The 17,500-nt window shown below is 57.7% G+C and overlaps 3 protein-coding genes and 2 long non-coding RNA genes across 6 annotated transcripts in view; all 5 read right to left on the bottom strand.

Moving 5' to 3' along the window:
* Positions 1–1,996, bottom strand: part of gtf2h4 (general transcription factor IIH, polypeptide 4) — an 8,567-nt gene extending 6,571 nt beyond the window's left edge. Inside the window, exons 1-6 of one of the 2 annotated variants that reach the window (XM_030086805.1) lie at positions 1,914–1,996; positions 1,678–1,824; positions 1,488–1,592; positions 1,288–1,419; positions 1,024–1,206; positions 759–867 (exon numbers count right to left, since the gene is read on the bottom strand). In XM_030086805.1, coding sequence (XP_029942665.1) covers positions 759–867; positions 1,024–1,206; positions 1,288–1,419; positions 1,488–1,592; positions 1,678–1,793 — 645 coding nt within the window. In that variant the 5' untranslated portion in view covers positions 1,794–1,824; positions 1,914–1,996. The remainder of the gene's footprint in view (positions 1–758; positions 868–1,023; positions 1,207–1,287; positions 1,420–1,487; positions 1,593–1,677; positions 1,825–1,913) is intronic. The other variant, XM_030086804.1, reaches the window with a different exon arrangement.
* A 639-nt stretch (positions 1,997–2,635) lies between these two features.
* Positions 2,636–17,500, bottom strand: part of LOC115384537 (uncharacterized) — a 20,796-nt gene continuing 5,931 nt past the window's right edge. The window contains exons 2-4 of the long non-coding RNA XR_003930894.1: positions 16,188–16,200; positions 14,339–14,341; positions 2,636–3,565 (exon numbers count right to left, since the gene is read on the bottom strand). This is a non-coding gene — a long non-coding RNA (uncharacterized LOC115384537). The remainder of the gene's footprint in view (positions 3,566–14,338; positions 14,342–16,187; positions 16,201–17,500) is intronic.
* On the bottom strand, positions 3,451–4,419 carry polr1h (RNA polymerase I subunit H). Its single transcript, XM_030086809.1, is given in 5 exon segments — positions 3,451–3,591; positions 3,868–3,977; positions 4,079–4,182; positions 4,301–4,346; positions 4,348–4,419. Coding segments are annotated over 5 exon segments (357 nt in total). The 3' UTR covers positions 3,451–3,566.
* Positions 6,121–16,180, bottom strand: mgat1b (alpha-1,3-mannosyl-glycoprotein 2-beta-N-acetylglucosaminyltransferase b). Its single transcript, XM_030086803.1, is given in 4 exon segments — positions 6,121–8,738; positions 10,625–11,386; positions 11,389–11,840; positions 15,893–16,180. Coding segments are annotated over 3 exon segments (1,563 nt in total). The 5' UTR covers positions 11,488–11,840; positions 15,893–16,180; the 3' UTR covers positions 6,121–8,036.
* LOC115384536 (uncharacterized) lies at positions 16,435–17,500 on the bottom strand. The gene is made up of 3 exons (XR_003930892.1): positions 17,488–17,500; positions 17,261–17,410; positions 16,435–16,843 (listed from the first exon to the last, which is right to left on the bottom strand). It is a non-coding gene; the product is annotated as an uncharacterized LOC115384536 (long non-coding RNA).

Below are 17,500 nucleotides of genomic sequence, written 5' to 3'. Positions count from 1 at the left end.
CTCATTGAGGACAGCAGCTGCAGAACGAGACGTCCTGTCACGTCTCCAGAGCTCCAGAAAAAGTCGCTAAATTTGTTGCTAGTCGCTTTTGACAAAAAAAGTCGCCAGGAGGCTTTGGAAAGTCGCCAGATTTAACGAGAAAGTCACCAAGTTGGGAGCTGTTTCGTTGTTGTGTCACAGCGAAATATGTCCGGGTGAAACTCGTCCGGTGACAAACGTTCCGCGACAATTTGCGATAATTTTTTTATCGCGTTAAAATTTCTGTAATTAATTAATCGTAACTAACGCGTTAAAGTCACAGCCTTAGTTAAAATCTGACTCAGAAAAGACTCTGAACTGATAAATTTACTGTAAGTGTAGAAAATCAAGGTTCACTAGAACCGTTTTCAACATCTGCTGGTCACCAGTTAACACGGACACCAGTTAATCTGCAACACCGGCAGGCGGAGGAGCCTCACAGCCGGGCGGGGCGGGACTCCGGCCGGGGGAGGGGCTCTCTGAGCAGTGGGACGTTGCTGATCAGAGGTCAGCAGATAGAACACTGAGGACTGCTGCTGCAGAGAGGAAGACCTGGACCCGAACCTGAACCTCCACGTTCCCTCAGAGACCTGAGGAGCTGCTCTCACATACGACGTCCATTTGGGAGGACAACGGACCATCAGCTCCACCCGGGGCTCCACCCAGGGCTCCACCCGGGGATCCACCCGGGGCTCCACCCGGGGCTCCAGCCAGGAGACTCAGAGGGGACGGAGACTCACCTGAGCAGTCTTGAGGTACTGCAGGGTGAAGTACCACAGCTGAGAGGCGGTGTCCAGCAGGAGGAACTGGAAGCCAGCAGACGTGATGTAGGGCGCCTCCCCCACCTCACTGAAGGGACAGGACGGGAGGGGACGGGAGGGACGGGAGGGGACGGGAGGGGACGGGAGGGGACGGGACGATTAGCTTTACCAGGAAACCTTTGAAGGACTGATGCAGGCTCAGAGGGTGGAGCTGGACCCCCCCCCAGCCCCCCTGGAGGAGTACCTCTTCATGAGCCCGGCCTGGACCAGCAGCTGGGCCAGGTCCTGGCTCACGGCGCTGGGGGAGCCCACCATGAACTGCAGGATGACCTCCCAGCGCTCCGTGGCGTAGCGGTCCAGGCTCTCGATGTCCCGGGCGTGGCGGTCCGGACCCAGAGCGCTGCCCTCGTCGGCCCAGGCCCGGCCCCTGGGGGCCACGCAGACCGTCGTTAGACCACCGCAGCCACAGTCACATGTGCCACCCCACCCCCACCCCGGGGACACCTACCCCCCCAGCAGAGCCGTCCTCAGGTTGTCCTTGAAGACGGGGTTGAGGGTGTAGCCCTGCAGGCCCCCCTGCAGCTGCTGGCTGTGCCACAGGCGCAGGCCGGACAGCACCGACACACAGTCCTCATGGTCCCTGAGGGGGGAGACAGGCCCGTCAGACCCCCCAGACCCACCCAGAACCCCCAGACCCCCCAGACCCACCTGTGGCTGTCCTTCCTGACCCACAGGGCCACGGCGGCCTGGGGGAGCGGCTGGTCCAGGAACAGCATCCGCATCACGTAGTTCTTGGCCAGAGACGGAAGTTCTCTGGAGAACAGGACAGAACGACACGAGAGCTGAAACAGGACCACCGGGATGTGCGTGTGTGCGCGCGTGTGTGCGTGCGTCCCACCTGTACACTGCCAGGCAGGTGGCCGGGTGGTTGTACAGCCGGTCCAGGACCTCCGGGTTCAGCTCCTTCAGGTACTCATGGAGGTTCTTACACTGGAGCTGGACTCGGAGCTTCATGTTCCGCCTGAAATCCTTCAGGTGAAAGAGCCTGTTAGTGTGTAGAGGAGGACTTTACCCGGAGCTCAGAGCGGCGAAACCCAGAAACCCAGCAGAAACCCGGACCAGCCGGGGGTTTACCTCTTCTTTCACGATAAATTAGAACTCAACGAGTTTCTTCTTCTTCTTCTCTTTCCTCCAGCTTCAGGCAGGCATGTTTGGACATGACGTCACTTCCTTGATGCGGCGGCTGCCATTGGTCCGTTTCTTCTTCGCCAGCTGCAAAGAGCGTCATCTTCAGTGAGAGGCTCTCTGCCGCCACCTGCCGGGCAGAGCGAGAACATGTCTCTACATGTCTCAAATGGAAAACCTTCAGTTCATGAGAATCTTTATCCCCAAAACACGACCTTTAATCATTTACTCTGAGGATATAGTTCATCTGAAAGCGGAGCAGTCAGAGTTCATCACACTGTTGCACTTCGCTGATGTCGAGCTGTCGAAAGATGACTGTTTTTTCAGTCGTGATTAAATCACAGAATTAGGGTTACGGCTTTTTCCCCATTTGAAAACTGTATTTGACATCGACGTGGTGTTACTTAGTCTACATGGAACTTTATTTTGAACCCCCCCCCCCCCCCAAAAAAAAAAAAAAGCTTTGAAAGGAAATTCGAGTTCTCTTGATTCCTAATTAAAATGCTCTGATCAGAAAAATCACAACAGGAAGTTTCAGGAATATCAACAGTTAATGTAGATGGAACACAGTGGAGCAGACTCCTTCCTGAGCCTCAAGCTGTCCTCACTGATCCGTGTCTGCAGGAGCAGGGACACGTCTAAAGCCTGGAGGACAGAGACCCTGGAGGACAGACACCCTGGAGGACTGTAGTCTCTCCTCTGCTTTAGTGGCAGGAAGAAAACGACCTTCTTGATCCCAGTGGATCATTTAAATGACCCTGACAGCCTGGGAGTCCAGCAGGGGTCAAGGGTCATGGACTCTCTGCAGTTCTGAAGCTTCACCCCGTTTCTGATTTGTGTTTTAATGTGGAAGAACATTTCAGGATCTTCAAATACATGGAGTTCTCCGGCAGAACAAAGCAGAACAACAGAACCTGTCAGAACACAGTGGAACCAAGAGGCAGAACCTTACAGAACCAAGAGGCAGAACACAACAGAACCAAGAGGCAGAACACAACAGAACCAAGAGGCAGAACCTTACAGAACCAAGAGGCAGAACCTTACAGAACCAAGAGGCAGAACACAACAGAACCAAGAGGCAGAACACAACAGAACCAACAGGCAGAACCTTACAGAACCAAGAGGCAGAACACAGCAGAACCTGACAGAACATGACAGAAGTTGAGAACAAACTCCAGAAGCAAACATCTGTTTTAGTTGGTTTATTCGTGATGTTCGTGGATGTTCTGCAGGGAACAGAAGAACTTATGGAAGAACCTCCCGTCCATTCAATCAGGGACTGAACAGGACGAGTTCAGAGTTCAGCAGAACGTTTTAGAACGTGCACAACAGTCCTGAGGAGGTACCACGCCTCCTCTCAGTGCTGGTGGAACAGGAGGAACATGGAGAGGTCAGCATGTTCTCTGCTGGAGAACCCTGGGAGAACCCCCGAAAGTCCAAACAAGCAGTGAAGGAGAACAGTCAAAGAACTTATTTCTGGAACATCTGAGAAGGACAAGCTGCAGGGGCGGCGCAGAGAGAGCAGGATCCGGTCTGGAGCGGGTTCTGGAGCAGAACGCCCCCGGGTCCGGTCTGGAGCGGGTTCTGGAGCAGAACGTCTCCTCAGGAGTCTTCCTTCTCCTGGAACCTGAGAGCAGAGAGAGCAGAACATCAGCGGCACGCTGTTGCCATAGCGACCCTCATTGAGGTTGTGATCAGAGAATAGGAAGGAACGTTCTCCTCACTGTTCCATCCTGGACAAAGTCTTTTACTGCACATAAAGCTCTAGTGTCGGTTCTGGTCTGGATTGATCGGTAGAACCGGGTCAGTGATCTGAGTCTGAAACGTTCCCTCTTCAGCTGGTTTTCACCGTCAGGGTTGGCGGTGGTTGTGTTGAACCGTTCTACAGGAGAACCGCGCTCACCTGCAGTGGACGCAGGTGAAGAAGACGGTCTGTCCCTCGTCCGCAGACCTCATCTGCCGGGTGTGGTAGATCATCCCCTCCCGGTGGCAGCGGGAGCAGCGCCGGTCGATCTGGGGAGAACGCCAACGAACAGGAGGAACATGAGGAAGAGGAGGAAGAGGAGGAGGGACGGCAGCGTGCCGGCAGTCACGGGACGGCGTTCCGCTCTCACCACGGGACCCTTCAGCTCCGAGTCCCGCTCCTCCTCCAGGACCGCCGAGCTCTGCTCCTCAGGGTTGAAGGTCACGGTGGAACGGATCTCCTGGCCGGAGAACTCTGGAGAACAAACACACGGCGGAACACGTTCCTTCAGGAGAACTTGAGGTGAAGGTCTGGATCCACACGAGAAGCAGCTACAAACACCCGCGTGTTCCGGGGTTCTCCGCTGCTCTACCTGACACCGGGATGCAGAAGCAGCAGCGGGGGCAGCGCACCACGTTAGGAAGGCCCAGGGAGCGGGAGAACGTTCCCACACTCCGGACAGAACTTCAGGTCAGCGCCAAAACACGACATCTGACAACAGGGGGGGAGAACGTCATTCAGCGAGTTCAACTCAAGACGGGAACTGGAGAACACTCAGGAGAGAAACTGAATTTCTATCTCCCTCTCACACACACACACACACACACACACACACACACACACACACACACACACACACACACACACACACACACACACACACACACACACACACACAGTACCTTTCGAACTCTCCAGACGGTCACTGACAGCAACAACACTGCACGTGAGCAGAGGCACGTGGCGGTGGCGGGAAGGCGTCCTCCTCCTGCCGCGGATCCAGAGCGCAGTGAGGTGAAGAGGAGCCGGCTCCAGCTGTCTGGAGGGGGGGGGGCAGCCCGGTCCTCACACACCGCGGAAAAAACACTACCGAGAACACAAAACCCACCGGAAGCCTCCAGGCGGAGACAGGCTTTCAGTCAGGCACCTCCGCGGCCACACTCTGCAGGTCCTTCAGGAGACGGCGGCGCTACTTCATGTACGTCATAGTGACGTGGCCGGACAGGACGAAGCGAGCGGCTTTGCGAGCAGCGTGGAGATGAGCAGCTGCAGAAGCTTCAGCTGGCCTGCTCTCCTCTGGTTTGTGTTGGACCTGGCTGATGGAGTTCAACCGACAACCCGCCTTCAGATCCCATTCCCGCCACTGCAGCTTCTGTTTATGGAGGAACAGTTTTTAAATATCATGGACTGCTCTCTTTAAAACGGCGGTGGTGCAGCCGCTTCTGAAGAAGAGCAGTTCAGACCCGAATGCTCTTAATAACTGCAGACCTGGATCCAACGGACCATTTTTGAGTAAAGTTTTGGAAAGGCTGATTTTTACCCAAGTGACTTTTTAATCAGAAATGGCATTTTAGGAAGACACCAGTCTGGTTTTAGAGTGAACCACAGTACCGAGACGCCCTGTGAAAGATTTTAAATGACACCAGGTGGAATTTAGACAATAAAAAACGCAGTGTTGGTTCTACAGGACCTGAGTACCGCTTTTGATACAGCAGACCATCACATTTTAATAACTGAGACACCTGCTGGGCCTCTCTGCTACCGTTCTGCGCTGGTTCAGTTCTTCTCTCACAGATCGATGTTTTTATGTACGTAAGTTTGGATACATGTTCCTCAGGAACCCATGAAATTAGGTGTGGGGTTCCCCAAGGTTCAGTTTTAGGTCCCATTCTTCTTAACCTCTACAAGCTTCCTCTAAGGGACGTCATCAGGAGACAAGGCATCGGTTTCCATAGTTACTGTGATGATACTCAGCTGTTCTTCAGTTTCCATAGTTGCTCTGATGGTGCTCAGCTGTTCATGGCCGTGTCTCCTGATGACTCAGGGCCAATAGAAACCCTTTTTAACTGGATCTCAGACATCAAGTCATGGATAGCAGTGCATTTCCTGCAGCTCCACCAGGACAAGACTGAGGTTTTAGTTATCGGTCCTGAAGGCCAGAGGAAGATACTTTTACCAAAACTACTACATTTTAAACCAGAACAATCTGTTAAAATCTGGGTGTGATTTTTGAGTTTTATTCCACACATTAATAATAATAATGCATTGGTTTTATACAGCACTTTTCTGGACACTCGAAGATGCTTTACATTGCATTATTCATTCTCTCCATACTGGGTGGTGGGAAGCTGCTGCTGTAGCCACAGCTGCCCTGGGGCAGACTGACGGAAGCGAGGCTGCCAATCTGCACCATCGGTGCCTCCCACCACCACCAACCATTCACTCTAACACTACTTCCATACTTAGGGAAGGTGCCCAAGGACACGACAGTTTTACGCCTGCGGGAGCGGGGATCAAACCGCCAACCTTCTGGTTACAAGACTCTACCAACTGAGCAACTGTCACCCCTATAACTAGGATTGGTTTTTATCATCTGTTGACGTCGGTGTTGCGCGTCCGTCCTCACACCAATCTGTGGTCCCATAATCCCCGTCCTGTCTCTTCTGGTCTGACATGGACCAGATCACCCTGGACCTCAGATTATTTCATTTAACACACTCAGCCAAAGTGTCCTGGATCAATGAAGACAGACTCTTTGAAGGTGTGGACTGATATCAAAATAGTAGATTTTATTTATAATGTATTAAAGTTATGAAGACGTCAGGCAGTGGTTTTACACATCAGCATCCAGAGTGGGACTGAGACCCCCAGAGCCACGTCCAGAGCAGCCAGAAGCTTTCCGCCTGCGTCACCACCTCCCACAACATCCTTCACAAGAACCACAGCCTTCATGTAGACCTTCAGCTGGAGGGCCTCTGAGACCCTCCAGCCATCAAGACCCCCACAGCAGAGGGCGGGGCTTCAACTCAGCCTCTCCGGCAGGGGTGTCAACATCTGGACGGCTGGGAGGACTCCAGCCCTGCTTCTGCTGGAACACATCTGATTACAGGGTCCGTCCAGGACTGGAGACCCTCCAGAACTGAAGACCGTCCAGGACTGGAGACCCTCCAGAACTGAAGACCGTCCAGGACTGGAGACCCTCCAGAACTGAAGACCGTCCAGGACCGGAGACCCTCCAGAACCGAAGACCGTCCAGGACTGGAGACCCTCCAGAACCGAAGACCGTCCAGGACAGGAGACCCTCCAGAACCGAAGACCGTCCAGGACTGGAGACCCTCCAGAACCAAAGACCGTCCAGGACTGGAGACCCTCCCGTCATTGTTAAAAGAAGAAAGTGCTTCTCCGTTCCTTTGCAGAGCTTCCCAGCGTTCCCAGACGGGCACTGATGGGAGCTGCTGGCGGATTAGTGGGACTGAGACGGAGAATTCATGTTCGCTTGAAGTCAATTATCAACATTTTCACATCTCCCTGCAGAAAAACAGCAGAAATGCATCAGAGAAGACGTGCGCTCCAGACAGAGGACCTGGTTTGGAATTAGACTTGTGCTGAAGCGAGTCAGACACCCCTGAACGGAGACCTCAGCCTCCTGCACCCCGCTCTGCTGGAATTTGACTCCAGCTTCATTTGACGCTTCCTTCACTCTTGTCTCCTTCATGTGTCGCCGGCATTCCCGTCCTGCTGGGGATGTTTACAACACGGCTGTGCGATGAGAGCGTGGTGTCCCGTGGGGACAGTAAAGCAGAGCAGGTATGTGGCGCCGGAAGCTTCTCCACGTCCAGGCTGCGTTCACACAGGGAGGAGCCGTCAGAGGTCACAACGGGGGCCTGGTGGACCGGACTAACATCGTCACTCTGCCAGACAGGCTGCCAGTTCCTGATGAATCTCATCAGAGTGAAGCCTCCCCCCCGGTGATGGTCCCGTTGTTAGTGTGGTGACCTGCTCTGAGCTCCGCCCCGTGGGGGACTCTTTCAGGGTGAACACAGCCTGGAGACGTGAGAAGATCCGGATCACTGTGACCCTCCTGCTCTGAGGTTTCACTGACACTGCTGATGATTCCAATGAAGTGAATCTGAAGTCTACATTTGGCCACAGGAATAAAAACACACCAAACAACAAGGACCCAGAGAGCAAGGCACATGGCCAGAGAGCGTTGGGAGGCGGGGCTGACTCGGCGGACCCGCAGCAGCGTGCTGGTTCCCTCCTGGTGGAGCTGTGAGTCCTCGGGATTCTTTGGTCTGGGAGGGCGCCGGCCCCCTCGTCCACACCCCTCAGCTCCAGCTGGTGTCGTACTGCCTCCAGTCCGCCGGCGGGGCCAGGAACACCCGCCGCCCGCGGTACAGGAAGCTGACCACGCCCCTGTAGCCCGTGCGGGGCACTCCAGACTTCAGGTCGTCCATGACGCCCAGGTTCCGAGCGAACACTTTGAAAGTGTCCCTGCTGGAGTACTGCACCCGGTAGGGCCCGGGGCCCCTGAGGGCCCCCGTCTGCTGCAGCTCTTCCATCTTCACCAGCGGAGCCTCGTAAACCTCTTTGATAAACTTTTCGTCATACTTCTCTTTGAGCAAATAAGACAGGTCATGTTTGGTAAAAGGCACAAATTCAGTGTTGAGCTTAATGTGGCGAAGGTACTGGTCAAAGAACTGACCCAGACTCACACCTTTCCTGCCGAAGGTGATCGTTCTCGAGATTTCGGGCCGGACGCACGAGCGGTCCTTCCTCTGCTCTGGCTGACGCATCCAATCGTCCCAGAATGCCGAGGGCCACTTGGGCTCCAGCTCCTCCCACACCTCCTTCAGCAGCATCCAGCCCAGACCCGGGAAGAAGTCGGTCCGGTACAGCAGCTGCGCCCTGGACGGGTCCACCAGGGCGTCCCGGCCGTTATCGTTCCAGGCAGACACGCACCACAGGCTGGGGTCCGAGTGCAGGACGGGGTACAGCGCCCGGAAATACTCAAAGAAGTCCGGCGCCACCTAGAGGAGGGGAGAGGACACACTTTAGCAACTGGTAACAGTGCTGATCATTGTAGAGACAACAGGAAGCGACGTCCAAACTCCAATCTGCTGTCCTTTTCTTCAACAACAGTCTTCAACCGGACGATGAGCAGCTGCTCAGGACCAGCTAGAGATCGCTTTGAGTTGGCTCTGTGGTCTCCGACCGGCGAGTCTCTGACCGGTGAATCTCCAGTCTACAAGATCTAATGAGACCCTCAGAGACCCAACAGAAGGTCCAGAGAGGTCCCGGAGAGCCGAGGCAGCGATCACACGGCCTCCACCTCCTGCAGGAGGACAGTGCTCTACTGTTTGTTCCAGCAGTGCGAGGGTTAACGGACTCCGGTACTGTACTGGAAAGCAGCCAGGAAACACAGCCAGGCAGGGATCCTGTAAAAACAGTCCCAGGGTATATGAGGGGAAGCGGGTTTCCAGGCGCTGCAGGAGTGCCAGTCTGGACGTCACGGTCCGGTCTAATCCTGTTCCCAGCGTGTGAGAAGACTGGAGCAGGAGGAAACTGCAGCTTCACAATTCAAGAAGACTCGCTTATGAGTCTTAAGACCCTCTTAATCACTTGAGAGGTTTTTCAAGGTGAAACGTGTGAAAACATGAAAACTGAGAAGAATTTTAAAGAATCAGAACGACTTCAAACAAAGAAGACATGAACTGAAACTTACAGAGGTCCTCAAACGCCTCGTCTGCATTGATGAACTGACTCTAGGAGACAGTGTGGACTGTGGGGGACAGTGTGGACTGTGGGGGACAGTGTCCCTCGGGTGGAGGACGCTGTGCTGCCAGCGGCAGACGTCTGTCTCTGAGACGTGAGGACTCTTGAGGACGAGCTGTGACTCAGTGGGAAACTGTGAGTCATGTGAGTTCTCTATGAAAAGCAGCTGGACCGGACTCTCCTGGCTCCAGCTGGCTCCGGAACGCCACATGTTCTGATGTGTGGAACCCGAGGAATGTTTACAGCGGAACAGAGGAACCAAATGACCACATCCACCATGCAACTAGACCCTGACTCAACCTGGTGTTCAACGCTCACTCTGTGCTGACAGGATACGATGTGAGAGAGCAGCGGAGCTGGAGGGCAGAGAGAGAGGGGTCCTGAGGGTTCCTGAGGGGTCCTGAGGGGTCCTGAGGGTTCCTGAGGGGTCCTGAGGGGTCCTGACCTCAGGATGGAGCTGGAGCGGTGGAAACTCCCACAGGAAGCTGCTGACTACCTCTGCACTGCTGACACACACCGAACACAACTCCGCCTCGTCTTCCTGCTGCTTGGTCCACAGCAGGAAGTCCTGCTGGAGGCTGGTCCTGGCCTGGTTCTAACCCTGGTCCTGGTCCAGATGAAGGACCAGGTTCTCTCCTGCACTCATGCTATTTCAGCACGTCTGAGTGGGAGCTTTTTCTTTGGAGGATTTCAGGAGTGACGAGATATGTTTAGCTTTCCTTTTGAACCTGACAGGTGTCAGATGTCAGGACGCGCGCACCCCCCCCCCCCACACACACACACACACACACACACACACACACACACACAGACTGCACTGTACAGTCACATATTGAAAATGCTTAATAATAGTTTGGTTTCACCCTGCCCCCCCCCAGGTCACCCTGTCCCCCCCTCACCTTCTGGTCACCCCACTCCCAGGTCACCCTGCCCCCCCTTCACCTCCAGGTCACCCTGCCCCCCCCCCCTCACCTTCTGGTCACCCCGCCCCCAGGTCACCCCGCCCCCCTCACCTCCAGGTCTCCCTGCCCACCCCCCAGGTCACCCTGCCCACCCCCCAGGTCACCCCACCCCCCCTCACCTTCAGGTCACCCCGCCCCCAGGTCACCCCGCCCCCCCCAGGTCGCCCCGCCCCCCTCACCTCCAGGTCGTCCTCCACGATGACCACGGTGGACTGGGAGAAGGTGTGGAACACCTGGTTGAGCGCCCAGCGGTAGTGCCGCGCGATCTTGTAGTATCCCTGGAACTTCCTGTGCTCGGGCCGGACCCTGATGTCGGACAGGTCCGGCTGCCGGATGTGGGTCACCTGCTCCCCGTACGAGCCAATCACGCGAGCCGTCTCGGCGTGGCCGCAGTCCTGGCTGACGATGATGGGGTGGAGCTCGGGGGAGGGGCGGAACTGGATGAGTTTGTCCAGGCTGCGCTTCACCGTCACTCGGTCACAGGCGATCACCAGGATGGGAATGACCACTTCTGGACCGGGCCCGGGACCGGTCCCGGGACCGGCCGCCGCTCCCTTCCCGTTGGTGACGTCCTCCTCGGTCTGGGTGGCCGGGTGCCGGTCTGACCTGGAGTCTGGAGCCGCCGTGGGAGCGGGGGGTTTGCGGTCCTGCTGGTCTTTGGCCCCGGCAGGAGGAGGGGTCTTTGGGGGGTTTTGAGCGGCGGCTTCACGGACCCCCTTCCCGCCGTCGACCTCCCTCTTCCCCACGTCCTTCTGCTGGGCCCACGCCGCCCGGTGGCTCTCGATCTGCTTCAGGAGCTTCTTCTGGGTCTCCAGCTGCACCTCCACCTCCTCAGCCAGCCGGATCACCTCCCCGGCCAGGTTGGCCCCCCCGCCCTTCCCCCGGCCCACGCCCCACTCCTCCTTCCCTCCGGGCTCGGCGCCGCCGCCTTCCGCGGGGCGGCCGACGGGGGGGCGCCCCACAGGTAGAGCAGCAGCAGAGCGTTCCAGGCCACGAACAGGAAGGCTCCACAGAGGATCAGGGAACCTTTCTTCCGAACCATGGCCTAAAGACGGCGCAGGGGGGACGGGGCAGGCGGGGAACCGGGACTGGGGTCAGACTGAGGACTCTTCAGAACGATCTCAGAGGGGGGCGACTACAGATCCCACCACGGCTACTTCATCACGTCCGTCCAGTCAGGAGGGAGCCGGGACAGCAAGAGTCCACTTCAAAACCATTCCACAACGAGGTCCTGTGGAACACATGCAGTCCATGAAATCCTGCAGAGCCGGAGCTGAGCCGGAGCTGAGCCGGAGCTGAGCCGGAGCTGAGCCGGAGCTGAGCTGGAGCTGAGCCGGAGCTGACTGAGGACCAGCAGAGGGACTCGGACTCGGGCGTTATCCTTCAGCGAGCATTCTGCCAACAGAGCAGGAGAACAAGATGTCAGTGCACCGCAGCTCCCTTCTATACAACAAACTTTCATCCAGGACACGGGCTGTACAGGGCTCAGCCGGCAACAGGAAGAGCAGATCAGAACCAGCCCGAGCGCCGGTCCACCGTCAGACCCACAGAGACAGGAGCCTGACCAGTCCGGAGGTTCTGGTCCACTGATGAAGACTTCGTTTGACTTCATTCCCTCAGGATGTGGACCAAACCAACAAGGTCCTGCAACTGCAGCACCACACAACCCCAGAAGCATTCAACCGGACGGGACAGACGGACAGTCGGCGGGTCCAGGAGCAGGACAGAAGACACAAAGACAACCATCACTGACCCCGTTCGGACTGAAACCTGACGGTGAGCACCTGCCTCGTGTCACCATGGCTACACGCTTCACTTCCTGTTTGGATCACCAGCACTTCACACTGCACAGGGTTCAGACCAGGGTTCATGTGTTTGAGCTTTCACAAAGACAGAGTACTGAGGAGGCGAGGGCGTCCGTAAATAGCCTGAGCAGATCCTCTCAGGCTGCTGATCCTGTTAGCAGCTCTGAGCTGGACAGGTGTCCAGCTGACACCCGGATTAAGACAGGAAGGAACGCCCTGAGGGGGCGCTACAGGGCACTACAGGCGGCACTACAGGCGGCGCTACAGGGCACTACAGGCGGCGCTACAGGAGGTGCTACAGGGGGCGCTACAGGCGGCGCTACAGGAGGCGCTACAGGAGGCGCTACAGGGGGCGCTACAGGGGGCGCTACAGGGGGCACTACAGGCGGCGCTACAGGCGGCGCTACAGGGCACTACAGGCGGCGCTACAGGGGGCGCTACAGGAGGCACTACAGGCGGCGCTACAGGGCACTACAGGCGGCGCTACAGGGCACTACAGGCGGCGCTACAGGAGGCGCTACAGGCGGCGCTACAGGCGGCGCTACAGGAGGCGCTACAGGCGGCGCTACAGGAGGCGCTACAGGGGGCGCTACAGGAGGTGCTACAGGGGGCGCTACAGGAGGCGCTACAGGGGGCGCTACAGGCGGCGCTACAGGAGGCGCTACAGGAGGCGCTACAGGCGGCGCTACAGGCGGCGCTACAGGGCACTACAGGCGGCGCTACAGGGGGCGCTACAGGGAGCGCTACAGGGCACTACAGGCGGCGCTACAGGAGGCGCTACAGGGCACTACAGGAGGCGCTACAGGGGGCGCGACAGGGGGCGCTACAGGCGGCGCTACAGGAGGCGCTACAGGCGGCACTACAGGGGGCGCTACAGGGGATGTACAGGTGGTGGTCTGTGGCTGCTTTCCACACCTGAAGGTGTCACACCTGTTGTTCAGTTGTAATCTGACCACAGCTGCTGTTACATGTGAACACTGAGAGGAACACCGGCGTTACAGGCGGACGGCGGTGTGGATCCTACAGCGTCACTTTCGTTGGTTTTGTGACGGAGAAACAGGAATGGGAGCGTGACAGCTGACAGCAGCTGATAAACCAGCTCTTCCTGGTGTCTGTGTGGGAAAACGACCCCGCCGTTCTGGGGTCACTTTATCTGAGGCGTCCAGAGGGTCCGGCAGGACGTGCTGCCTCACCCAGACCCCCCCACCGTCCCACCTCACCCAAAACCCCCCCACACTGCCCTGCCTCACCCAGACCCCCCCCCACCCACCGTCCCACCTCACCCAGACCCCCCCACACTGCCCTGCCTCACCCAGACCCCCCCCACCGTCCCACCTCACCCAGAACCCCCCACACTGCCCTGCCTCACCCAGACCCCCCCACACCGTCCCGCCTCACCCAGACCCCCACCCCCCCCACCCCCCACCATCCTGCTGACAGGGTGGATGGAAGCAGTGCCTCCCGGAGAGAGGTCGACCCCCCCACTGACAGCGGGTCGTTTCCTCCAGCAGCAGTAGAAACATTCAAACCTCCATCATGTTTGAAAAGCGGGAGCAGAGGATCAGAGGACTGCTCCTCTGTTTACCTTCTGCCAGGTGGTCAAAGGTCACCCTGCCTCCAACACACCGAGAGACAACCCAGGGTTCACCATTCAGGCTGGGGGGGGCAGAGGGGGTCAACGGAGGCTGAACAGGCTCACAGTAATCCTGTGAGGAGGACGAGGAGATCACAACAGTTAAGGCTGAACTGAAACACTGAAACACACACAAACACACACACACACACACACACACACACACACTCCGGGTGTGAAACACGTGGCCTGCAGGTCGCAGTGGAGCCGGCTGAGGTGTCGTAGAGTCAATCCCCTCAGAGCTCTGAAGCTCTATTTACCGTTTAACCAGACGGTCGTTAAAACGGCGTCATGCTCAAAGTGTGGAGCGGGATTAGAGCTCACAACCCGGGCCCGTCCCGTCCCACGCCCCTGCTGCCAGGGCTCCGGCTCAGCTACTCCTCCTGTGAAGTCCTGCTGACAGGACGCCATCTGGGCTGAATCAGCAGCGCCGCTCCCGGGTCGCCGTGTCTGACCGGCTCCTGGCCGGCAAGGCAGTGCCGGGAAACGCCGCTCACTCAGCCATCCGACTCAACGCGGACTCAAACTACCAACCCTCACTTCAAACTAGACACAAGCTGGAGGAAGGACGGCTCAGACCCGTCCCTCATGGGGCCACTTTACCTTCCTGGAGACCAGAAGACGGCCCGGAGCGGGGCTACCTGAGGACCAGCGCTCCGTCAGCCCGGCGGTGAAGCCGTCCCGAGAGGACTGGAGGGCGGAGCGGAGCGGAGGGGAGGTGGAGGGGGAGGGGGCGGAGCCAGCTGTGACTGTCTCTCTCCTCCCTCTGAGACAACGTGGAGCTGCCTGGTAGGAACAGAGTCCAGCTCCCACTGCCCCCCCCCGAGTCCGGGGTCTGATGGTCTGAGCTGAGACCAGCCAGTCTTCAGTGTGGACACCACCTCCTCCACCTGCTCCTCCAGACACAGGTCCTCTAGCAGCGACCTATCATCCAGAACCAGAACCAGAACCAGAACCAGAACCAGAACCAGAACCCCGGTGAGGCGGCCTTTAGCCACTACGGCCCCCCCGCCTGTGGAACAGCCTGATGGAGACCCTCAGGTCCACAGAGACTGTCCAGATTTTTACAGGGAGTTTAAACACACACCTTTTTAATCGGGCTTTTAGCTGGCCGCCTACATTTCTCTCACTTCATCGTTATTGATTCTGTACTTAATTTTTAACCTTCCAACCCGACAATGTTCCAACTCCTGACAGATCTGACATCCTAAAGGTTATGTATTTCTAACGCCAGTGCTTCCCGAGGGGGGGTCCTTCACACTGGGGGGGGGGGGGGGGGGGGGGGGGGGTCCTTCACACTTGGGGGCGGGGGGGGGGGGGGGGGTCACTGGGGGGGGGTCCTTCACACTTGGGGGCGGGGGGGGTCCTTCACACCGGGGGATCTGGTGAGCAGGTCCTCCCATCCTGGCTCGGGGGTCCTCACCGTGGGGGGCCGCGGTCTGGTGGGCTGGGGGGTGCCGGTGTCCCAGCAGTCCTGACCTATGACCTCTCCCGGTGTGGACGACCCCATTGGTGGAGTTTCCCATGATGCTCAGTGCCATGTCTCATTGTAAGAAATGAACATAGGAGTGTGTGTGTGTGTGTGTTGTGGGGGGAGTGATTTCTGTTTTAAATGCTGTAACGCACTGTGAGCTTGATGATGACGAAAGGGAGAGACCAGAGAGACCTGGAGGAGCTGATGTTCCCCAGATGTTCTCCAGAACAGCTGGAGTTCTCCAGAGGTTCTCCAGCGGTTCTCCAGCTGCTCTCCAGAGGTTCTCCAGAGGTTCTCCAGCTGCTCTCCAGAGGTTCTCCAGAGGTTCTCCAGAGGAGCTGGAGTTCTCCAGAGGTTCTCCAGCGGTTCTCCAGCTGTTCTCCAGATGTTCTCCAGCGGTTCTCCAGCTGCTCTCCAGAGCCATGCAGCCAGCTGCCTCCACATGCTAACGTTCCGTTAGCCGCCTGCTGGCACCGAGCAGCGGGGACACGGTTCCCCGGTTCCCCGGTTCTCCGGAGCGAGCGGACCGACTCACCTGTGTCCGGCGGGACTCGGTGCTGTGTCCGGGCGGAGCCGGGCGTCCCCGCCGTTAGCCGCTGCTAGCCGCCGTTAGCCGCTGAAGCCCCGGACTTTCCTTCACAGCAGCCCCGCTTCGCCGCGGCTCCGGCTCGGCCCGAAGCCGCCTCCTGCCACCATGTCCCCGCTGGCTGCCGCACGGCGCTTCGGCCCCGGTGTCCCCGGTGTCCTCCTTCAGCTCCCCCCGCTGGATGGCTCTCCTCTCCGCTCCTCTGACGGCATCTTCCTCCCGGCAGGCCGACGCTGAGCGACACCTCCGGTCTGGAGCTACGGCGAGCCGCGAGGACCAAAAGAGCCCGCAGCGCCACGACCGTTACTCACACCGCGAACCCCCCCTTCTCCACACATCCGGGATTCATTCACATCATTACATATGAAAACGATTACTTTAGTCCCAGAATTATTTCTTTTTAATTTCGTCCTGAACCTGAACGACTGCAGCTACAGGCTGAGGACAGTCCCGGACCGAGACAAACACACTGCTTCAGTCTGAGGAAAGAGAAACAGTCTGAACCTGTCCTGTGATCACCTGCAGCATGCAGCGGGAGGCAATGATGCACAGCAGGAGGCAATGATGCACAGCGGAGGCAATGATGCACAGCGGGAGGCAATGATGCACAGCGGGAGGCAATGATGCACAGCAGGAGGCAATGATGCACAGACAGAACTAGTGAAACGTTTGACATCTTTTACATTGTTCATTTATTGCAGCAGCATTGAAACTAAGATCAATAATCCGGTGGATGATTTAACAGGTCTGTACAGCTGTGGACAGGTGTAGGACAGGTGTAGGACAGGTGTAGAAGAGGTGGCCTCCAGCTGTGGACACGTGTCACTCTGTAGTTTGTCTGTCCTGCAGCTCCTTCAGCTGATCCTCGATGGTCTTCAGCTCCTGCTGTAGAGCTGACAGCTGAAGACAGCGGAGTGGACAGGAAGACATGGCAGGTTAGAGACGGACGCAGTGCGCGGAAAACCATAAACACAAATCCTTCCCATCAACAGTCACTTCCTCCAGTCAAAGCCTTCAAGTCTCACTAACTCGTCTTCTCCTCTCCAGTCCAACCCAGCAGAAGAGAAGACCAGAGCTTCCGTCTCTGTTCGTCGTCTTCTTTATTCAGGCTTCCACTGATTCAGCAGCACTGACAACCCCCCCCAACCAACGGCCCGCGGACCCTGGAGACGGCCCGTGGACCCTGAGGACGGCCCGCGGACCCTGGGGACGGCCCGCGGACCCTGAGGACGGCCCGCGGACCCTGGGGACGGCCTGCGGACGGCCCGCGGACCCTGGAGACGGCCCGTGGACCCTGTGGACGGCCCGCGGACCCACCTTGCTCTCTGTCTGCTGTCGGATGTGGGCTGGAACCCTGCTGCTGTACTGTGGAGAACCGACTCGCAGCTGCAGCTCCTCCAGCTTGGGACGCAGACGCTGTCTCCTCTGAGACAGACGGAGCATCTGTCTGTCCACGTCCAGTGATCCCTGAGACACATGGGGGAGGAGGGACATGCTGAGCCGGAGCAGAGGGGGGTGAGCCGGGGGGGCGGAGCCGCACATACCTGAGCGTGAAGG

Source organism: Salarias fasciatus, unplaced genomic scaffold (genome assembly GCF_902148845.1).
Source record: "Salarias fasciatus unplaced genomic scaffold, fSalaFa1.1, whole genome shotgun sequence".
Lineage (NCBI taxonomy): Eukaryota > Metazoa > Chordata > Actinopteri > Blenniiformes > Blenniidae > Salarias > Salarias fasciatus.
Note: the sequence above shows the minus strand (reverse complement) of the source record. Positions and strands in the feature narration are given on the sequence as shown.